The 24,500-nt window shown below is 34.5% G+C and overlaps 3 protein-coding genes across 3 annotated transcripts; 2 read left to right on the top strand and 1 right to left on the bottom strand.

Moving 5' to 3' along the window:
* Positions 1-2,357: 2,357 nt before the first annotated feature.
* Positions 2,358-2,831, top strand: LOC133180304 (uncharacterized). Its single transcript, XM_061314850.1, has one exon. The coding sequence runs from the start codon at positions 2,358-2,360 to the stop codon at positions 2,829-2,831; it is 474 nt and encodes a 157-aa protein (XP_061170834.1).
* Positions 2,832-2,978: 147 nt separating this feature from the next.
* LOC133180302 (uncharacterized) lies at positions 2,979-4,432 on the top strand. The gene is made up of 2 exons (XM_061314849.1): positions 2,979-3,309; positions 3,861-4,432. Exons 1-2 carry the CDS (start codon positions 2,979-2,981, stop codon positions 4,430-4,432), a joined length of 903 nt encoding a protein of 300 aa, XP_061170833.1.
* A 1,258-nt stretch (positions 4,433-5,690) lies between these two features.
* On the bottom strand, positions 5,691-21,047 carry LOC133180301 (fibroleukin-like). The gene is made up of 6 exons (XM_061314848.1): positions 21,041-21,047; positions 12,289-12,459; positions 9,796-9,932; positions 9,165-9,261; positions 6,472-6,639; positions 5,691-5,944 (listed from the first exon to the last, which is right to left on the bottom strand). The coding sequence occupies exons 1-6, from the start codon at positions 21,045-21,047 to the stop codon at positions 5,691-5,693; spliced, it is 834 nt and encodes a 277-aa protein (XP_061170832.1).
* Positions 21,048-24,500: the final 3,453 nt, after the last annotated feature.

Here is a 24,500-nt window from a genome sequence, read left to right as displayed (position 1 = left end):
CGTTCCCCCCCCCCCCGGTTCCTATGGCCATGAATTAATAAAAATTCCTTGATAGTATGTACAAATTTTAAAAATTTGGTGAGGTTTCATATGAAGCTTTAGAATATTTTATTCTGTGAAGGGAGAGTAGGATTCTAGCAGCACTTTTCATGGCCCAGTAATTTTTTAACATAATTATTTTTACAAAGAGAAATGATTTATCCCCGAGGTAGAGTTTTTTCATTAAGGTAATTTTTCTATTTATAGACGTCACGTGATGACGTCGTAGTGGAGTGCTTTTCTTCAAGCTTAAGACTCATTGACGTCTATACAAAGGATAATTATAGTTAATGTTTTATCTATGGCTTTTCCGATTTATCAATGTAACATTTTACCAAAAAAGTGTAAATTCGCCGAATAATGATCTGGGTACTGCCTTACATACTTGCGTAAAAGCGAGGATCCTTTTTGAAGAGAAGATATGGCGTGATCTGCATACGAGGTGGCGAACAGTTATATTCTATGACTTTATACAATTGAGTTAGGTATAGTTAACTGGAAATTGTAACTGTATTTAACATCTTTAGATAATATATTGATTTTATTGTTAAGTATTTACATTAATGTTCTTATTCGAAAGTAAATTTTCAGTCCAAAAGGCAGTTAAATAAACAATTCTCCTTCTGATATTACACCATTCATTGTTTCCGAAAAGGAGTATATGATTTTGAAAATTTTCCACGTTTCAAATATTTATCGTCAAAACGTAATAAAACCTTAGAATTAAAACTTTCAATAAATAAACTTGACAAAATATGCAATATTTTATTCTTCACAACTGCTTGTAATACATGCAAAGCTTTAAATATGAGAACATGAGAAGTTTAAACTCTTTTGTGTCTAAAGAACAGACGAATTAGATTAAATTTTCCAGCCTTTCACGAAAGTGGGCTGTAAAAATATGTCAAGTACATTCAAGAGAAAAAGATTTTTGGAAACGTTCACAACGACGAATGATGACGATGACGGACGCCAATTGATGGCGTAAGCTTTCTTGGCGCTTTGGAACAGGCGAGCTAAAAAGGCAAACGTGAACAGTTTGAAGAAGATAATACCCTACAGCGATGTCATTTCATATTTATTACAAACGCCTTCAATGTAGGTAATTTTCGATTTTAAAAAGTATTTTATTTTGTCGATCAAGAACTATGTTCCCAGTTCCGACTCTCGAAAACTCGGAACTCTTGATCTCGAGAAGTTTTTCCTTGGTTCTGCGGAGGTATCGAGGATTATCTGTATTTATCATGTGTTTGGCTACAACAAAATTTTATTCTTAATGATAAGGAAAATATTGACCTTTACCGATCTACCAATTGAAATTAAATATGACGTAAAGTTTGAGCTAACTAATGACATCGCTGTTGGGTGTGACCTTCTTCAAACTGTTCACATTTCATTAATTTTTAAACTCGATAAATACATGCATTGTAAGTAAAATATGGCTGTGCAGTCAGATGCAGAGAGAATGAAGGTTTTCATTCAGAAAAAAAAAATTACATTGTCAAAATAATGTATCAGGTAAGGAAAATACACATCTGTAATAAGGTGAACGGCATGCGAGCATTTAAATTCGATGCAAAAATTGCTAAACAAGATATTACATTTGTACAATATCTTATTGACATGTTGTCATATTGTACGCACGTGATAATGTTATAGCCTTGTATGTACGTGATAATTTTATAACATTGTATGAACGTAATAACGTTATAACCTCCTTTATTATACCTCTATTAAGAATACTCAAATTTGATTGGCTTGTTACAAGGCTTTTAAACTCAATAATGACTCCAAAAAGTACCATTTACAGCAATAATGACCTAGGAATCATTGCACGTGAGGTATAATGACCCGGTCATTTATAAATAATGACCGCTAAAAATGACCTGTTAATCTAAATTCTATTCAAATTTAAAAATTAATGCATACAGTAATGACTGTTCATTAAAAAAATGCCGTTATAAAAGTATACATTATACATATACATTAAATGAATGTAGGTAATATATAGAGTACCTTTTAACGAGTGTATCTTCGGATATCAGACGAGGGGGCTTGTCCCCCGAGTCTGATATCTGAAGATGCACGAGTTAAAAGGTACTCTATATGTTTTGTATCATTGTTCTCACGCACTAAGTTATACCCATGATCTGTCAACATCACGTTAATAGCACAGGATTCATCTATATTCCCACGCACTGAGTTAGCTCTGATCTATCAAATTTCATCATACGATTTCCTTGACCAATGAAAAAAGAGCACGTGATTCGAAAAGTATAGGGCGCTGTATTTCTTGAATATTTCCTGCCTTGAACACCATGGACGACGGCTGCGATACTTTGTTATCCCAATTTTTAGATACGGTAGAAACGGAAATAAAAATTGAAAATTCTTTAGGTCAGTTAGGAAACCTAAACATTTCACACTCTATTGATGCCTATCTCGGGGATGAAGATTCTACACACATGGACTATCGGACTATAAATTTTGACTTGGGGATTTTCTCGCGGGAGAATTCATTAGAAGAAATTGATGGTGACATGAAAATGGAAACTCTTGAATGTGTTAACGAGTCACAGAATGGAAGGTTTGCTGACGCTGTATCATATGATGATTTGCGGCAGCTGATTGACTCTCAGACAAATCCTAATACTCGGAAAAATACGAAATGGTGTGTTGAAATGTTCAATAAATGGCGCGCATCTCGAGAGAATGTACCTTGGATGAAGGAAATGAACGCAGAAATGCTGAATTACTGGTTACAACGCTTTTTATTGGAGGTACGTAAATAGGACGGCAGTGAATATCCCCGGCGTACTCTTTACTTCATTGTTTGTGGATTACTGCGTCACTTGCGAGAGGAAAACATTCATAATATGAATTTTCTTGATGAACATGACCATAGCTTTGCCGTTTTCCGTAAAGTTTTAGACGCGCGCATGAAGGAATTGTTATCAAAGGGCCTAGGCACCAAAGTGAGACAAGCTGATCCAATATTGCCGGAAGATGAAGAAAAAATCTGGACTAGTGGAGTATTTGGGTCACACTCTTCTCAAGCTCTACAGTACACAGTTTTCTTCTATAACTGTAAGATATTCGGTTTGAGGGCCTTTGACGAACACAGAAATTTAGAGTGTTCCCAGTTTGAAATCGGACAAGATGAGCAAGGAAAATTTATTCGATTTACGGGCAGATCATCTAAAACATACAAAGGGGGACTGAAACATCTGCAGCTAACCAATAAAGACTTGAAACATTACTGCCAAGAAGGTAAATTGTTCATCTATTAGTATATTTTATAATTGTACTCTACACAGGTTTTCGTTGCATATTTCTTCTCTATAATTGATGAAGATAAGAAAAATTAGATAGAACGTTCTATCGTTAAAATGATATTGTCCTAGGGACCCGGTTTAAAAGAAAGAAAGAATAGCAAAATAAACACGGGCGATAACTCGAACTCTGTGCATTTTCTATGAACAATCCAGAAAGTTCGGAATGTCAACATGGCGTTAAATTTGAAGCGAGGAAAAAACATTGAGAAAATAAGTTGAATTTTCGTATTTATATGGATTATTTTTTAGGTTAAAAGGCATATACAATCTCAAAAAGGTTTGTTATGATTAATTTGGTAGTTATTTTCAGTGCAACCCCTTTTGTATTCTTCAAAATCATTTCGGAGTGGATCCACTCCGATTGGCTACATTGCAAGTATATTGGACGTATTCTAACTGGGCTTGTCCCGAGACACAGTTAGATTATTCTAACTAAAGAATAATTAAATACAAAGAAAACATTCAACGTTTTTATTTTTTTTCTAGGTGAACGATGTCTTGCCGATTTATATCGTACCTATCTTGACGCTCTTAGTAATGAGGGACCTTTTTACCGCCGGCCTTTAGCTGTCTCAGGTATTGTCTGTGTGCGATATGGTGAAAAAGTACTGGGAGTTAACAAATTAAAGGGGCTAATGAAGGAAATCACAGGTAAAGCTGGACTAGAGGGAAACTTTACCAACCACTCGGGCAAGAGGACGTGTGCTACTCAATTATATCATGCTGGGATCGACGAGCAGGAAATAATGTCTCGGACAGGTCACAGGTCAGAAACTGCAGTCAGGAAATACAAACGATCTAATTCAGTACTGCAAGAGCGTGTTTCTGAAGTTTTGAATCCGCCAAACACGAAAAAAATGAAAGGTGAAATAACCGTGCTTAAAATGAATGAGTCTGAAAATCTCAGAGATGAAAATTCGAAACCGGCGGCGGTGTCCGACAGTGTGGTAACAAGAGGCGTTCCTGAAATTGGATCCGGAAGTGAAAATGCTGAGATTCCAAATATCTTCAAGCCAGGATCTGTGTTTAACAATTGTGTGTTTCATTTCAAGCCTTGAGTGGCTGTGTGAGCAGTGAAAAATGATTCAATTTTCCTGCATTAAATTTCATAATTGTTTTTCAATTTTACAATAACTGTTGTGTTCATTTAATGTCATGTAAGCACATGAAATTGTAATTAAATAATAAATACGTTTTTTTATTTCTTGGAACTCTTCATAAAGAAGGTGTGATCTATCACAGATACATCACAGAAAACTGTTGTGTATCAGGAAATAATGAATGGCTGAAATCAAAGGAAAAAGTGGCAAACAATGATACAAGTGAACTTTTCTTTATCTCGCTTTAAAAACATGTAATCATATGCTTTTACTTCAGTAAAGTAAGAAAAAATTACATATTATTTTCTCTATCGTTCCTGGATTGTCCCGAACTCGATCACATGATCAAGTATAAAACATATCATACAGCCTTTTGAAAAATTCTCGAGAGGGACGTTAAACAACATACAAACAAAAAACAAGCAAACTTGCTCCATAATTTCTCTATAAATCATAGAAATTTTGAATTTACGTCTCTTTCCTGATGTCATATCTAAGGTATTGCGTCATGGTTGATGAAATTTTTTAATGCTTTGAAGGCTGTGGATTTCCCCGGTTGAAAACAACGATAGATCCGTCAAACTTTAATTTAGGGGCAAATATTGGTCATTAGCGAATATAGTCCTTTCCCTAAAAAACAATCCTTATTTTGTCATACTACCCAAATCTTTACTTTTATACCTTTACTAAAATTCATTGCAATCAAATCAAAATTCAAAATTCCACCAAAATTAATATTACATGTAATTTACTTGAATTTAACTATAAATCTTTATGAAAAAAAAAACCTATGATAAAAAACTACCTTTCCCAGATTTTTGGTATCCTATGACGTTTATGGTTATGGAAACAAAAGGAATTTTAATTAATTTTAACTATTTACAGTACTGACAACAAGGGATGGGTCCTTCAGTATATATACATGTAATTAAAAATTTTAACCTAGAATACATAAAAAGAAAGAAGTCTTGTCTGTTTTACTACGGGTGAAAAATATCCCTTCCAAAGGAATAGCTTAAATAGCATTTTTTTGTCTGTTAAGCTTCTGTGTATTTTTTTTTTATAATCATCATTTGTTTTATTTCACTGAAAGCTTAGGTAGAATTATTTCACAAATACCTAACGATTATCCCCCTAACCCCGAAAGTATTAAAACAAAAAAAATCTTCATTAAAATATTAAAATATAAATAATAATCAATTTATGGAGAGTGTACCTAGTGACGTTTAGTCATCATGATCGTCTCCTTTACAGATGACCCAACCCTAACTGTAGGAGTCCAAGGACTGGTCCAGAATCCTGACATGACACCATTTAGGAAGGCGGCGTAACAGTTGTTAAACCACCAGCCTCCTTTACAGATACTAGCACAGCTTCCCCTAGTGAACCTGTCATTATCTCTCTCTGGGGTAGAGAAGTACATCCCAGAGAGATCATGTGATGGATCCCCAGTGTTCAACATACTGTCACCTACAGAAAACAACACAAATGTAAGATACATTTACTTCTGCTCGGTTGGTACCGTCACGGTAGCTCAGTTGGTAGAGCGCTCGGTCCGTGATCGGAAAGTCGTGTGTTCGAATCACGGTGGCCACTGACCTTCGTCGATCAAAAAAGGAAGCAACTGTTCCTTCGCCAAGCGCTCGGCTTTTTGAAGTGAAAGTTGTGGGTCCTTCGGATGAGACCATAAAATCCGAAATCCCGTGTCACGGAAGGCGTTGGCAAGATAAAAGAACCCCCACTGCTGAATGGTCCTGATTACCGAGGAAAGGTCTAAATTTGAAGCCCTTCACCGGTATATGGTGACGTCTCTATATGAGTAAAATATTCTCGAACCGGAAGTAAAACATTCAATCAATCAATCAATCTGCTCAGTTGTTAATACTTAAGTATGAGTATTTTACACAGCTTGTGCAAAAATAATTGATATTTTTCCTTCGTATTTCTCTCAGCTATCCACACTTGTCTGTAAGGTACTCATTCTACCTGTTACCTACCCAAGCTTCCCTCGAAGAACCCCGCCAGAAAGAGTCGATACTTGTCCTCTTCATTGGAAACAGAGAATTGATCGTACAACGCATACAGTCTGCTACCATCCACTAGTGTGATGGAAACGTAAAGGGATGAGTTCTTTCCCTTCGTTAACAGATGGATTACGTCATTTCCTGCATTAAGACATATTTGGAAATTGACAATGAATGCAATTCATTTTTTTTCTCAACTATAAAATCAAACATTCCAGATTTGTTCCATTTATAACTCACACTTTAAATGTAAAAATGTATAATTTGTGGTTGATTATATTGTCATTAGAGATTGTATCTTTTTTTTTTTTAGTTAACCCGTGCTCATATATGCTGTGTTCATCGTGGTTTGATGCAGCGTTCGTACGGTACCGAGCCAGAATGAGACTGCAACTTGATCTAATTGACCAGGACACAAAAGCATCGCAAGAAAAATTAAATGTTAATTTATTATTTTCTGCGATGTAGTCTGCGATAAGATTTAAACGTATTCTGATACCGTACACTCCATAATCGTACAGCAAACGCCTTGATTGCACTGAGCAGACATCGCAACAATACGCCAAATTCGACTTCGCGTAGTTACACACAATATCAGTATTCTTTCTATAGAACTTGGTGAGTAAAACAAAACTTTGCTAAAAAAGTAATAAATAAAATTAAAAAAAAAAAAAATAACGGAGTCTCGGTGTCGTTCGAAGAAATTGCATTGATCACATATTCACAATTGCCGAACAGATGTATTTTATATAGAAATAGGTGTTGTAGGTCTGTTATTATAGACAAAATACTACGAAGGAGAGGAAAGCAAAAAGATCAGCTTTTCAGCTGTCTGTAGCGAACAGATATCGGAAGATGAAGCATCCTTATCAGCGTCTCCTTAGATGTAAGGACCGGCTCTGTCCATGATGAAGAAGGCATCATGTCTGTCTTAGTTTTAAGCAGGTCTAGCGGCATGTCTGCATTAGGTTGCCTCAAACAGAGAAATTTTGAAAGGACGCACGATAAACCGATAGTGCGTACTCTTGCAGATTCCGAAGCCATTCTAGTAAGAAGACACCAAAATCTTGAGAAATATTGTATTTTCCACCATAATCTAGCTTCAAATATTCTGTACTTGAAGTTTCCTTCCAACTTGCATGTTTCTAATAGGCAGTGGCTCCGTTATTCAAGTTTTGAGTACATAGGCAACGTCACCTAAAACTTAAGAGCCGAAAGGCTCACCATCGTTGGATAGAGGATCACGCGACTGTTATTCAATCGTGTCATCTTCCAGTGTTCTTTTCAGTCATAGCAGATTACTGCATTAGAGTTAGAGCATGTACCATTGCCTCCACTGTGCACATGAAGAAACTAATTCTGTGCATCAACTACGGCAATGAAAGCGATCGAGATGGAACCTTACTGAGGCAATAAAAGCAAGTAGTCTTTATTGTTGACGGTTTAACATTTTTTTTAATTTATGAAATAATAAAGAAGTGTCAGGCAGGTGTTTTTTTAATATGTTAAAGTACAGAAAGATGAAATGCTATCGTCCAATCGTTGACCAACTGCGATCCATACCTCTCTTGAAATTCGACTAGATACCGCAAGTGTTAGTTGCAATAATGTAGCCCTCTCCGATTTTTTTAATCTATTTTCAGGAGATGGCTAAAATTCAACTGCATATCCGTAATAGTGCAAATATATTTTTTAGATACGGGCGACTGCAGGCAAAATAAATTGTTTTTGCATTCAACTTACTTCCAATAAGACGGAATTTTTATTCACTATCAACATCAAAGCCCTTTATACGCGAAAATCAAGTAAACTAAATGTGCTTGTTTTCCAGTCGTTTTCAGCTGCCATGACGGTTCTCGCGTGATGTACTGAGACTTGCGCTTGAAATTTAGAATCACTTGATAAAGTAAATGTCGAGGTTAATAAATGTTTATGTTGTACGATATCAACGAACATCGATACATAAGGATTCTATGTGATATTTTTCTCATAAGCAGTGATATTTTTGCTTATAATAGGGAAATCCTAAACGGATGCTCCCCTAGATCCCGAATTCTCATTGGTTGTCCCAAAATAAAATCGATCAAGGTCAGAAAAAATGGCGGATTAATTCAAGTTGTGATGTTGACATACACGAAAAATAACCGATAGATGGATTGTTCTGTATATTTTTGGATCAATTCATGTCTTGCATAACTACATTTTATGAGTTCAGGTAAGATATGTTAATAAAATACCCACTTACTGGTAGTTTGAGCCGAAATCTGTGCGGGAGTGAATCACTCCCGCACTTGCATCATTACGGAGATCCTAAGGAGTTGTAGCCCTCTCCAAAAAAAAAAAATCGGAGAGGGCTACAAAATTATTGCGGCTACGCAACTAAACGCCACTCTACTCCGTAGTCAGTCTGTAGACAACGAAGAGGACCATATATTTATAACCCACACATTAACCCGATACTTAAACATCGCGTCAAACCTGAGAACGGTGCATACTTTTCCTGTTTGGTCAAAAACAATTATCTCTAAATTCAAAAGCATAGTAATGTAATTTTGCCAAAAAAACAAATTGCACAGTCCATATAATCTTTGATATGTTGCTTCAAATATCATTTGTCAAGTACAAATATTAGATCGGAGTGAATATTATTTATGATTTATATCTACCGATCCAAACATCCTGATCCGGGTCACCAAATCCTTTTTTATATTCTGTCCATGTCCTGTCAAAGCTTAGGGATCCATCAACACGTTTTTGGATTCCCTTCAAAAGACATACATTCATTCCTGTACATGTATTATCATGAAGAAAATCTGTACGAAAAGTTTGTAATGAAAAGAGACTCGGAATGTGTATTATTAAATACCTAACCAGATATAATCTCGTATCCGGTCACTAAATGACTATAAAATGAATTTACCCCAGCGATGGTGTACATATTCCGGTGTCTATAGCATGTTACATTAATCTAATTTTGTTGTTGCTGTTTTTTAATTTCATCTGATTCTGAGTCTAACCATTCCATTTCTATTTTATTACAAAAGAAGGAGATAACTCTAATTGACGTTGACCTGGTATGTGTTACAAAGAAACAACTACGTATTTACCGTGTGATTTCCCATTATTAAACCCCCTCCCTTCACAGAGGTCAACCAATTATCATGTTGGATTTCATGAAAATATTATCAAAGCTGGGGTAAATTTCCTGACTATTATAAGTCATTTAAACTTCAAAATTACAGATACCAATGTACATTTCTTATGCCAAGTCTGAAGCTTTGTAAATAAACTAGATACCGTCCACCCTCCGTCCATTGTCTCCATATCACAGTAAACTCTGACAGGACGGGAGCTGGTACCAAAGGGATAAATCTCGTACACACCTGAATTAGTCTGACCATTATCATGGAGGTCCTTACAATCTATAGAAATAACTGAAACAGAAAACGGAATGCCGACATTGCATCCTGAAGAATATGGACGCAAGCAAAGCAATAAATTATGTATAAAGAAAATGGCACGGTTTTTGCCAGACAGACCAGGATTGTTAGGGCGGGATTTTGACCAGAACGAAATATTATGTTGCATCCTTTCTTATTTTAATCTAAAATATGGCTTTTCTAAATTCATTTTCATTTGCTAATTATTTTCTTTGAATGATTATGACAGTATTTTCATGCATTTTAGCAGATAAAACTTGTGATGATATTAACACTATAATCCATATAAAATTTATAAGCATGAAGGCATAATTTATAACCAGTATTTCAAGTGAAGCCCATGGGAAATACACTTTAATTCAATATGACATATAATTACAACTAAATATTGCCAAAAAATAACATCATACTAAAGTAATATATTGTATTTATTTAACTGTCATTGATAAATAAACTATAAATAACTAAAATGACTAGATATCATTGAGATGGTGGCCATCTCAAAGGGTCCCGCTTTCAGCAACGAACATGAAAATGTAAGGTAGCTGAGAAGGGTTTATTTTGAAGAGGAATACTTGTGTACTATTAATGGATGTGTTGTTTGAGTCTAAAGGGCTTCTATGTCATCCTTGTTATAATAAAAAATGGCATGAAAATCACCAGTGCTCCATACCCTCTATCAAAAAGCGGCACAAAAATCACGAATGTTGGATATCCTCTATGAAAACTGTTGCATATCTTCTATCAAAATATGGAAGGAAAATAACAAATGTTCCGTACCCTAAGTCAATTGGTAAAGTTTGAGGCTGACTGGGCTGAAGAGAGAGAAACCATGCACCGAACAAAGCTTTCAAAAAGAGAGGCTATTTTTGATCTTGACTCTTGACCTAGAAACTTTGTTCAAGGTCACTGCAAATCCATTGACCAGTGGCTATCTGTGAGTGAAGTATGAGCCACATTGGACCAAAAGTAGAGAAGATATGCTCCGGACGACGATTTTTCATATAATTTTGCTATGACCTTGATCTTAGACCTAGAAACATGGTTCAAGGTCACTGCACACTTTACCCAAAGGCACTCTGAGGGTGAAGTATGAGCCAGATTGGGCCAAGAAGAGAGAAAATATGCTCCGGACAAAAATTTAAACAGAGAGGGTATTTTTGACCTTGACCTTGAAACTTCGTTCAAGGTCACTGCACATCCATTGACCAGTGGCACTCTGAGTGAAGTTTGAGCCAGATTGAACCAAAAAGAAAGAAGATATGCTCCGAACAAGGATTTTTCATATAATTCTATGACCTTGACCTTCGACCTAGAAGCATGGTTCAAGGTCACTGCACACCCTTTACCCAAAGACACTCTTAGGGGTGAACTATGAGCCAGATTGGGCAAAGGAGAGAGAAAATAAGCTCCGTACAAGACTTTAAACAGAGAGGCTATTTTTGACCTTAACCCTTGACCTAAAAACTTCGTTTAAGGTCACTGCACATCCATTGACCAGTGGCACTGGGTGAGTGAAGTATGAGCCACATTGGACCAAGAGGAGAGAAGATATGCTCCGGACAAGGATTTTTCATACAATTCTGCTATGACCTTGACGTTTGACCTAGAAACATGGTTCAAGGTCACTGCACACCCTTTACATAAAGACACTCTGTGGGTGAAGTATGAGCCAGATTGGGCCAAGGAGAGAGAAGATATGCTCCGGACAAGAGATCTCGGACGGACAGACGGACGGACGGACAGACTGATCACTATAGGGCACCCGCAGAGCGGAGCCCTGATTAAGATATGATAATAATATAAAGCATCACCAACACTTAAGCGCATATATTCAAAGAATAAAATGTCCAAATAATGGACCTCACTACCAAATAGGGTTTTTTTTCACGTTTTAAAAATGAATTTGTGGTGTGTGTGTTTGGTCAAGAAATATTTTTTTTTGGACTTGCCCCCACCCCCACCCCCCTCCCCCGGAAAAAAATTCCTGGATCCGCGCCTGGAAGAATCGTGTATTCTTAGGAAACTGAGTGTACTCATATAGAATAATATATTATGGAGATCATAAACTTTATAATAGTGAAGTTTTATCACTTACCTTCGTTTTACTTCTAACAAGTCATTGCACATTACTTGGAAGATTGCATTTTAATTGTATTCAAAACACATGAATATTTTGACGACAAGTAATAAGCTTTTCTAGGGGATATTTAAGATCCTTAAGAATCCAGAAATTCGAAATGACTTCCTATCGAACTAAAATCGGGTTTCTTAATTATCTTTCCACATAAATTAAAAATTATGAAGTATTTTTTTTTAAATCCTAGTGCTCAAACAGATAATTCAGTACCTTGACAAGCCAAGTCCGATTTCCAGGTTCCATTCCCAAGACACAAAAATCTTCCGGATCTTCTCTGTACAAACGAATAACATTTCATGTGCATTTGTTTATATATTCCTATCCCGTCCCCACCTTGTACATCCCACGCGGTATTTTGTATACCAATGGGTATCCCACAGTCTGAAAAGAAATACATCTTTATGTAGATGACCAGGCAAAAGGACTATAAACAATACCTTCCAGAATAAAGAGGAAAAGTAGTGATTTTTAACTCTTTGATTGATACATACACTACAGTCAACGCGGTTTCCGTATTTACCGCGAGTCCTCGCGGTGTGAAATTGATCGCGGTTTAACACAGGTAACTCAGGTAAAACCGCGTGTTCTCGCGGTACGGGTTCTCAACTAATCCACACCATCGCGGTTTGCGTTATCCGTCTCAGGTGAAAAAATTATTCTCTTCATAAACGCGAGTTACCTCCCCCGACAAAAAAACAAACACAACAGAGAAGTAAAAAAAATTAAAAGGATAAAACCAGTCTTAGCAGATATTTAGGTCTCCTTTTTATATTTGATTAATTTATCTTTTTATTTCACGCCTTTCACGCCTTTTTCAAAAAAAAAAAAAAAAAAAAAAAAAAAAAAAAAAGGGAAAGGAAGAATGCATGATATGGAGACAACTAAATATATATATACATGTATATACATTTATATATTGCGTGTTCATTTATTGTTCTCAACTTATCCGTAATTATTCCTATGCATTAATTTTGTAGATCACAGTTATTGATCATCCGATAACTCAATGATTTAATTGTCAAATGAAAACAACTTTTCCTTCATTTAACCATTTTAAATACGTAAAATAGTCGCAATATTTAAAAAAAAGGCGCTCAGAATAAAATCTTCAAAGGAATGGATATTTTTTCTGTATTCCTTATTCGTAATTCAAGTTTCCTTGAAAATTTTAAACTTGAAAAAGTACGTATGAACGTACAACATGTACTAGACTTTTTCATGACTTCTAATCTAGTGCGCTTTGTACGGTATTTATACAGGTATTACAAACAAACTATGATTCGGGTGTAAAATATCTTTTAAAAAATATCTATCCTGTCTATAAATATTATCATTCAAACTTTAATTTACTTTAGATACATGTTTATACGTAAATAGCAAGCTTCACCCTATTTTGATTTGAAAATTTAATTAATTTTCGGTCTATAATCACCTGATACTTCAAAAAATCAAAACTGATTCAAAGTTAGTTTAAGTTTTCATTAGTTGATTCTTTTCTAGTGACGGTTACCCTAGTGACTGCCTTCCCATGTTCTGGGCATCACACATTATCTTCATGCATGTGATACCCCTCCCTGAATTTACGGGTTTTTTTTTTAAATTTATTTACCTTAAATTACAGGCAAAAAACGTTATTAATAGCTCAGAGGATGTTACAGCATGTGCAAATATGCAACATTCGATTTTGAAATTTAATTTACACTGATGAAATACAATTGGAACAGAAGGTTCTATGTGCCCCCGGGCTAGATTCGAGTTTGTAGTACCAGGGACCTATATACTAAGTATATAGTATATAGGTCCCTGGTAGTACGCACAACCTTGGCACTGACACAGACAGGAAGTGTTATGTAATACATATACACATACCTCTGCACAACAATAGATTAGATGTGATTTACCTGTATTGCATACCTGGACATGCAAAATTTTGCATTCATATTGAATAGGACTCTGCTTCGTAAAACTTGAAATACATCGCAAACTATAAAATAATTTGTCCATTCTAGAAGTAGCAAATTATTTTATACAAAATTTTCCATTCATTCATATACAACATCAGAATTCCTCCAGAATTTGAAAGTTTGAACAAACAGCAAGTGTTGTGCATTAATATGATATAGAAAAATAGATTTAATAAGTATCTCATATTTACATATCGACAACGATAGGAGAAGGGGGGGGGGGCTGGTTTTAATCAGACTGTTCATATTTACTGATTATTTTCTAAAGATATGCTATGTACATTTTGGGCATTTATGAAGTGTGTTGATCAAATAAATATATACAGTATAGTGTAAACATATACATACAGACAAGTTTCCTGAAATATTTTAGATTTTTATTCTTAACCCCCCCCCCCCCCACACACACACACACACTACAAACTAATTCTCATGTTTCTCTACCCAAAATTAAACTGTGTAATTTAACACCCACTCACTTAAATGATTTAAAAGTTTCAGTTTCGTGAAACCTTTCTCTTTGGTTTCAATAATTACTCTGACAGTCCCAAGTTTTTGAAGATCGCCGACCAATAAAAAAGAAGACTTTTATTGTTTTTTTTTTTTTAATTCTTTATACGCTTTTTGTGATTTCAGGATTGCTGTTTGATCAGTTGTTATTACCTACAGTTATATATATGATGGGTGATTTTGATCAAGACTAGCTACTGAAATATGGTATATATAAATGCAATTTTTACAGCTTGAAAACACGGTTATCGTAGGAGGGCTTGATCATCTCGTAAATTTTCCGAGAACCCATAGTCTAACTGTGGGCGACCGATAGGATTAGCTACGCCCCACTGCACACGCTGTGATTGTGTAATACATGTACACGTGTTTGGTCAGTTTCAACTTATTTAGTTCATGACTTCTCTGCTTAATTATCAGCTGAGAACGCAACCATTTAATTCTTTTAGCTTTATAGAAAGACTAATGTCGACTTAATTCTTTTAGAATATATGAACATGATGAACAGAGCTGGTTTTTTTTTTTTCATTCAGGCCCATAATTCTAACAAATTAGGTGGTGATCAATATCGTTAATTCAAATATTCGGGATTATTGTAAATGAATAATATTTGAACATGTTGGAAGAGGTATTTTGGCGTGATATTTTGTATTTTCATTTTATTATTTTTTTCCCAGTGAAATACACAATGCAATTTTCAATTCGGAAAAAAAAAAACTGCAGTAATACTGTATGAAAAAACTATTATGATGAAAAAAAGGCGTAATATAAATCGGATCGATATTTACTACAATAAAAAAAAATTATGTTGAGTTATAGATCTTTTCATTATAATGCAGGTTATACTTATTAGAAAAACAGCAATGATAATATTTTGATAAAATAAATGCCAAGTATCATTCAAATATCACCCTTTAGACTAAAAAATTAAGATTTTATAAATTATTTCGATAATTTTAAAGCTACATATAGCGTATCTGAGCTAAAAAATAAAAAAAAAATCGAGATTTTGTTTTAAATTTCTAATATCTATGAAACGCGATTGATTTAAATTGTGTAATTTACAGGAAAGTCCTATCTTTATATACGGTAATAAAACAAATAGAAAGATCTTTTTAATTTTAGTAAGCCTGATATCAGAAATACGCCATATATGACTTTAACATGTTTGAGCCAAATTAAAAAAAAAACGATCTTATATATTCACAATTAAATAGCCTTACTTTAACATTAAGGATTATCGACTTCACATTGAGTAAAATACGGTATAGCACACCGTCACGGTAATCTCGTGTCCCCGCGATCACCGCGATGATAAAACCGCGACGGTGTATCGCGGAAAGGATTAAAACACCATCGCGGGGGCGCGGGAAAATACGGGATCCGCGTTGACCGTAGTGTATTGGGATAGAGGAAGTTGCAGTTCAGGTATGATAATAAACATAAATAAATAATTATACTGATTACATTTGTGTACATGGTGATCCTTGTTGACACGTCATGCATCAAACTCTATGACGGTACTTGTCGTTTTGTACATAATGTCAGCGACAATATGCGCCTCTCCTCACTGCACACGTTGTCTTCCATTGACACATATTGTCGCCGGCTGAAAAATTATGCATGTACATTTTGTCTCTGGCGACTTTATTTGAGCACCTTCCTGAACATGATGTCACCCCACGGTTAGGGTTGCTTAAGGATTTCTTTTTTTATATTTGTGAATGTAATTGGTGATTAAATCACACAGACTTGTCTCGAAGGCCATTTCATGAAGCGCGATTGTGACGATACATATTGTCGCCGGTGACGATATGTACTACCCTCGTTGAACATATTTGAAAAAGGCTACAAAAACATCGTTAAATCATCAAAACGACTTGTTTGCATGGTTGTCATTTGGTTTACAAATAATCTGATAATAAGAAAATAGTTTTGCAGTGAAAATAACATTACGGAAGTACCCTAACAAAAAAATACTATAGTTAACTATAGTTTACTATATATAGTTAACTATAGCAAAGTGTCAAAGTTATCACTATAGTAAATCAAAGTTTTCAAAGTTATCACTGTAGTGTCATAGCGATCACTATAGTAAATCAAAGTTTTCAAATTTATCACTAGAGTAAATCAAAGTTTTCACCATAGTAAATCAAAGTTTTCATAGTTATCACTATAGTAAATCAAAGTGTCAAATTTATCACTATATCAAATAAAAGGTTTCACAGTGTCAAGTTATCACTATAGTTAACTATAGTTAACTTTAGTTTGATTTTTTATATTTGTTAGGGTACTTATTTTTTGGGTATTTTCATATCGATATAATTTAATCGTGGGATGAGATATACTTAAAAGAAATCGCTTTCATTTCAATTTTTTTTTTTTTTTTTTTAAATCTTATTAATGTGAGGAAAATGAACGGCAATCATGCGCAAAAGTCAAATTAAACAATTATTAAAACAGTATTAAGAGTAGCAAAACCACGTACATCTGAAAACATCAGAGGTGGGATCAGTTGTCATGGAGGAGTACGTATCCCATTCCAACCGGTCACAACTGTCATGAGGTTCTTGTCTTGTTGGGTAATTAATTGGGAGAATTATTTGAAAAAAAATGGCTTAACAATTAGTATGCGAAAACGTCAGTAGACATTTCACCTAACGGTACATAATAGATTGCATTTGCAAATACGGTCATTGTATCGACCAACAAATTTGCAAAATGTTGTAACTTACAAATGAGATTGCTGATACCCTTGTATTCTCAACTTATTTGAAAGTAGCCTGCCTGGTTGAAAAATTCTTTCTTAGTACGTTTCTCATAAAGTGTTGTTATCTTGCCATTAATGTCTTCCTCTAGCAAAAAGCCCAAGTATGAAAAAGAGGTGTCAGACTCGTTGGTGTCCTTTATTTCGTGTTCAGTGGTATATGCTGAATCATTGCATGAATGAAAATGAATATTGATAACTCGTAAAGCACACTCGACATATCTTAATGTCCAGTATTAGGTCGCAGCGAGAGACTTCTTTTCATGAAAAAGCTTTTGAATAAAACCAGTTTCATAAGAATGAAAAAAAAACAGGTCTGCTTGAATAATTAAATTATATATTATGCTTATTATCTTATTATGGTATAATTAGTACCCGTGAGAATTCCAACAAATTGTTGGAAGACCTGGTCCCCGTGATTACATAGATATTTCCAATGAGGAACTAGAGCATGTTTTTCCTATTAATCTCGGAGTACTTGTGTGCCGACTCAGAATAGCTTTTTAAAAGGAAAGTTTGTAGATAAACATTAAGATATGTAAATTTGTTAATTTCATTTATATATTGAAGAAGCCGTTGTCTCTTTCATGTACGTCAAAATCAATCTTGAAGAACGGTTGTATAATAGTGTTTAAATGTCATACATTTTGATGAGGTTGATTATGGCAAAACTTCACGTTTTCAAGATTTTGTTATAGTATTTAATATTTTAGTATTCATATTTGATTGACAAGACTGTTCGAATATTACCTCATTTAAAGTCAGCATTTTACAACTTGTACGGTCGTTATTATGATCTTTTTTGCAAATACAACCTGCATGTCGGTGAGTTTTATCAATAGAGTAAAAAAAGTCTTAGCAAATACTATTTAACAAAATTGTAGCTGACCCTCCCTGATGTTTTTTTTTTAATTCTTATTAACAACTTTTGAGGTATCAATCTCTTCTTTGCGAGCAAAATTAACTTTTAATTTCTCTCTGAAAATAAAAATTCAAATAAATAATGAAAGGGATGACTATTGGATTCATGGACGTGTCGGAACTAAATATTCTGAACTGCAAATGCATGATAAGAAAAAAAAAATGACTTTATAATAAAAATTGCCAGCACTCCCCCTTTTTAGAATCAAGAAATTCCAGAAGGTGTTCAATGAGCTAGAGTCAACGTCATTTGGGCAATCTCAAGATCACCGGTCGGAAAAAATAGAATTTATGTTCAGCTTATAACCCTTTTGCTAGCAAAAATATTACAAGTCGATATTCCAAATGAAGATAACTCATGAATTGATGGTTGACCTTAATTAAAACCTTGACCGAAGTTTATTTTTGTCAAGTTTAATGAATTTGGACAAAAGATTGCAAAAATTTATGCACAGTTCATAACTCTGTTGAACGACATTCATATTGAAATTTAAATTTTCATTCAAATATTACTAAAGACAAAACATCTGAACGTATTTGGTCACTTTTTATTGTAGTGACTTCTCTCACAACAAAATTTTATTCATACATGTGCATTCTATATATGATCCTGCAACAACAAAAAATAAAGGGTAACCTGCCTTTTAATGAACATTTTTCAAAATTAAAAAAAAAATGGAAAAAAAAAAATGGGGGGAGAGGCTGATACTACGTGTCCGGATATAGAGTGATTTCATTACAAGGTGAATCAATTATTAAACACATAATGACTGTATAGAATTCCCAGGCATGTAAAAGATCTGATTTATTAGTATTAAAAGTTTCAATAATGAAAAATACAATTCTATCGATCAAGTGCGAGTCTTTAAATTATGTATGCAATGAAATTGCCTTGGTTTGAAGTTCATTAAAATGTTAATCTATATCGATTACCTGAAAGTTCTACAGGACCTAGACGTTCACTTAGAATGTCCCTCCTGCACTGATTAAATAGGAAACACCCTAGCATGAAATGAAGTTTGTTAATGCTTTGCCGATAAAGTATTTCATTTGGTGGTTTTTCCATATATCGCAAAATTAAAATGTTCATAAAGATTCAGAAAGCATTAGTGACGATATATCTACTTTCGTGTTTGTGTAAAATCATATTTTCTTTAATCATACTCTCCAATAAATAGCAAGATTCTCGTTTTGAATCCAAATATTTCCCTAGCTTACGTGAAAGCTTTTATCTGTAATGAGTGTTTTTTCCTGTTTTCTTTAAATGTCCTTGACATTACTCAAGATGAACCCTATAATTTTTTTTATGAGAAAAGTATCTTAACGAGATAATTCTGGGAATGGAGACCTGGACAAAATGCAGATGGTATACCTTGACCTTTAGCTTTTGGCCTTAAAATCAATAGGTTTTTTTTTTCGTAAATTTAAGAAATCCATGACCTTACGTTTCATTGCAAAAGCTTACAGAAACTAAAGTTACTAAAGTTTTAAAGTATTATAAAAGACTTTTATAACAAAAATCACCGTCACGGTAGCTCAGTCGGTAGAGAGCTCACTCCGTGATCGGAAGGTCGTGTGTTCGAATCACGGCCACGACTGACCGAAGTCGATAAAAAAAAAATAGGTAGTAACTGCTCCTTCGCCAAGCGCTCGGCACTTTGAAGTGAAAGTTGTGAGTCCTTTGATGAGACCTTAAAAACCGATGTATGGCACGATAAAGATCCCTCACTGCTCAATGGCCCTGAGTGCCAAGGTCCAGATTTGAAGCCCTTCACCGGTATATTATGACGTCTCTATATGAGTGAAAAATATTATCGAATACGACGTAAAACAACATACAATCAATCAATCAATCGTTGAAAAAAGCTCAAAAGAAACTAGTTATCATATGGGAGCCATTTTTGCAATGTAGGAATTTCCTAAGTTGACCTAAAAATCAATAAAGGTCTTTTTAAGTCACTAAGACTTATATGAAATTTTATTGATAAAGCTAAACTAAATTTATTTGGAAACCATTTTTTGCAATGTATGAATATCTTACCTGGTCCTTAAATTAGAATCAATAGGGACCTTCTTAGGCCCTTAGAAGTAAAGATACAAAATTTTATTGCAAAAGCTGAAAGACTTTTTGAAATGTCTGGAAATCAGTGTTACATACAGATAGAATGTATGAGTTTCTGATCTTGACCTTTTGACCTAAAAATCAACAGGGGTCTTCTTAAGGCCATGGGGAGTTGTGATATATTTTGTTTGTTTGAATGTTGTTTAACGTCCCTTTCGAGAATTTTTCACTCATATGGAGACACCATGACTTGCCGGTGGAGAACTGCAAATTTATACCTATACTCGACACTCAGGGCCATTGAGCAGTGAGGGATCTTTTTCGTGCCAACACCTACTGCGACACGGGACCTCGGTTTATACGGTCTCATCTGAAGGACAGGTCTCCACGTCCCGCAGTGGATTCGAACCCGCGACGTAAGGATCAGCTCAGTACTTCGCGACTCTAGAGAAGACGCTCTAACCACTGCGCCACGCGGGCGACGAGTTGCGATATAAAAATCATTCCAAAAATTCAAAGGTTTTTTGAGATATCGTTCGGAAATGAAAGTGACACACAGACAGAATGACAGGCAGATGTAAGACGGACAAACCAAAATTAATACCCCCCCCCCCACACACACACACACACTTTCAGTGAAAGCGGGGGACATAAGACATTTTTTTTGTCAAAGTACATTAATGTATTATCGATTTTCTTTTCTAAAAACAGTGAAAATTGATATGCTTGAGGTCTTACCCGACATGACGCACTTGTAATTCCCTAATGGTTGTTGTATGCATTTTTCATTGATTGCACAGGATAATGCTGATGAGCAAGTCTCCATGTGACCCTGAAATTTTTAACGAATGAATTTTTTTAACAGATGGAAACATAAATTAGATTTTAATAATTTAGATATTTTTGTAGGTTGGTGCAGATTCTGCGAGTGCGGAGTTAAAGGAGACATCAACATTCTTTGTATATACCCCCACCACCAGCTTGAAAGACGAACTGTTGTAATAAAGGTCTGGAAAATAATGAATTATTATTTGACGAGAAGTTTGACTAACATCTAAGATTAATCACAGATATCTAAGACAAGATTAATGTAACTGAATTTATAAATAAATAACATTGTTCAAACTAGTTATCATCTTGAAAAGAAATCATAAGTGAATAAATATTTGAACAATAAATGGCGTCATTAGCAATATCATATTTACCTCACTGCTTTTTCAATAAAAAAGGAACTCGTAAATATACTTACCTTGTCATTGGCCATTTGCAAAATTATTTTGTTAAAAAACACTCTGATTGTACACACAAGTACTCTGAAGTTGACATTAAAAAGATGCTTGAGTTTCTGATTGACAATATCTATGTGGTTTTTGGAGACCAGGTCTTCCAACAATTTATTGGAATTCCTTTGGGTACCAATTGCGCCCCGTTATTAACAGACCTTTTTTGTATTCATATGAAGCAGAATTTGTCCAAAATCTTGTACGTGAAAAGAAGAAAACACTTGCTTGGCGTTCAACTCGACATTTAGATATATCGACGACGTATTGTCAATTAACAATGGCTATTTTCATTCTTATGTCGATACGATATATCCTGGTGAACTTGAGATAAAAGATACCACAGAGTCTGACACATCTGTTTCATATTTGGATATTTTACTTGAAAAAGACGTTAATGGTAATCTAACAACCAAGCTTTATGATAAACGTGATGACTTTAACTTTTCAATCGTCAACTTCCCTTACTTATGCAGCAATATACCTTCATCACTTGCATACGGGGTATATATCTCTCAGTTGATTCGATGCGCAAGAGCATGCTCTACGTATGTACAATTTCTAAAACGAGGTAAATTATTGACAAATAAGTTGATAAACAAGAATATCAGCAGTCTCGTTTAAAGTCAACATTTCGTAAGTTCTATGGTCGATACAATGACCTTGTCAGCAAGTACAATTTATTGAGTCAAATGCTGACTGACGTTTTTCATACTAATTGTTAGGCCATTATTTACACACTGAATTGTCGACGGATTTTTCCGTTATTTCCCGATCATGACAAGGAGCAGACGGCGGGTGTGACCGGTCGGCAGGGGATGCTCACTCCTCCATGGCACCTGATCCCACCTCTGATGTTTGGAGGTCCGTGTTTGCTCTGCTCCTATTTTGTATTGTATAATGGACTTTCGAGCTTGAAGACTGTTCGTTATCTCCATATATTTCATTTAAAGCATTTATTTCAAAACATATTAATTTCAACTATAAAGAAAGTGCTCAAACTATTCAATAATTTTTGATGTCTTTTATGGACGACTTATTGAGCCATAATAATGTTTTGAAAAGACACCATAACATATAAAGACTAAATACTTTTAAAAAAGGAAATAAGCAATTGTAAGAAATGATTAGAAAAGTTCAGTCAATTATAAAATGATTGTCTTAATTTGCAGATTTCTGAAAAAAAGAAAAGACCTCTATATATGCAAGGAGGAAGTAAATATAGCTTATATTATACATGTGTAGATTCAATTCCAGCTCTATCTCTCTTTTCTCCCACCCTATTACATTGTCTTTCCAAAACAGTTTATCAAACATAATTGCATAATTATGATAACTTTTTAAGTACCCTTAAAAAATTCACTTTTTAATAATTTTTTTGAGAAGACAAAAAATGTTATTTGCAAGTATATATTTACATTATTCCAGTTCTCAATGGCGGTGTATATCCAACCCGGGCTTTGTCTGTACAATGCTGGTGCCGTTATATTATTTTCAAAGTTATTTTCACAAAAGTTTGCTCCTTTGTAATAATTCACCGATTTGCACCTTTTAGTTCTTAAACATTCTTCTACACAGTCCAGTATACTATAGTTCATGTAATATTCTATCATTCTCTGATGTAATCTGTATCCATATTGTAATGTAGAATAACTGTCCAAATTTCCATTGCAACATAAAATAATATTAATTGTGGTAATAGTGAATCTGAAAAGTTTTTTGATTTGCATGTTTCCGGCTTCCAATGAAAATAAACCTTTTTAGAGATAAGCGTTCATGTATTTTATCCCATAAGTATATATAAAACGTTCGAAGCGTATTTTTCAAATGCAGTTTTCATCGATATTGCATTTCATTTATGCCTAGCTGCGAATCAATATAATTTGTATAAAAGAAAGGATAACAAAAACTCGCATAGTGCAGACAAGCATAAAAAGGAACTAGATGCTGTCATAAGACAGGAATACCCGCACTAAGGTGTTTGCCTTTAAATGTACTCTCCTCCAAATTCTGATAACCATGGACAATTAAAGCAGCACACATTTAAATCAAACATAAAATGCTCAGGTGAACTTGCAACTCGGCCGTATGGGCCTCCTGTGTAAATATTTCATTACCAGTCTGATATTACATAATTTAATCAGGTAAATTCTGCTAAGCAGAATTTTTGAAAGATTTGTGTAAGAAAAAGGGAGAAGTTAATTTTTGGCCAATAATTCGAACTTATTGTCAAAACTACAGATATTATAATTTTAGTGCATACCTTTTTTGATGAACTTAAAAAAAAAAGATGCCAAAATGACAACTAGTGCAAATTTTTATCATTACTTGGGTAGGACTTGAAGAAATCCTAACATTGACCAGATCAACTTTGTCAAAAATCAACCTCTACCCACGATTCATATGTTTTCCTGTCATATTTGGAATAGATAACACATATAAACATTGTATGTAATTATATTATAAATTCTGCAATGTACATCTGTTTGCAAAAATTTCTAGACCCGTGCATGGAATTACGTCACACTGCAAGCACTACTTCTACCGTTATCATTATTGGATTGCACATGGTGTATGTACATCATTAATACCAGGGGGAATATTAATATTAAGTGTGTGTTTTAATGGATTTTTTATTCTATAAAGTTAACAGTACCTATAACAGGCGGTAAGTACATTATAAATATATTATTTTAAAAGTTTAGTATAGAACGGGGTTTGTTTGCTTGTTTGTATGTTGTTTATCGTCCCTTTGGAGAATTTTTCACTCATATGGAAACACTACCATATATGGAGACGCCACCACTTGCCGGTGGAGGGCTACAAATTTTGACCTATACTCGGCACTTAAGGCCATTGAGAAGTGAGGAATCTTTTTCGTGCCAGCACCTACTGCGACACGGCACCTCGGTTTATAC

This window comes from Saccostrea echinata, unplaced genomic scaffold, assembly GCF_033153115.1.
Source record: "Saccostrea echinata isolate AGI-Se365-2 ecotype Australia unplaced genomic scaffold, CSIRO_AGI_Sech_v1 ptg000006l, whole genome shotgun sequence".
NCBI lineage: Eukaryota > Metazoa > Mollusca > Bivalvia > Ostreida > Ostreidae > Saccostrea > Saccostrea echinata.
The sequence above is the reverse complement of the archived record's forward strand: the minus strand, read 5'-3'. Positions and strand labels throughout refer to the sequence as shown.

Coding starts and splice junctions, on each gene's coding strand:
- LOC133180302 (XM_061314849.1), top strand. CDS start 2,979: ATGAAGGAATTGTTATCAAAGGGCCTAGGCACCAAAGTGAGACAAGCT. Junction 3,310..3,860: donor GAAACATTACTGCCAAGAAG/GTAAATTGTTCA, acceptor TTTTTTTTCTAG/GTGAACGATGTCTTGCCGAT.
- LOC133180304 (XM_061314850.1), top strand. CDS start 2,358: ATGGACGACGGCTGCGATACTTTGTTATCCCAATTTTTAGATACGGTA.
- LOC133180301 (XM_061314848.1), bottom strand. Junction 6,640..9,164: donor GGATCAGGATGTTTGGATCG/GTAGATATAAAT, acceptor GTCTTAATGCAG/GAAATGACGTAATCCATCTG. Junction 5,945..6,471: donor GTTCTTCGAGGGAAGCTTGG/GTAGGTAACAGG, acceptor TGTTTTCTGTAG/GTGACAGTATGTTGAACACT.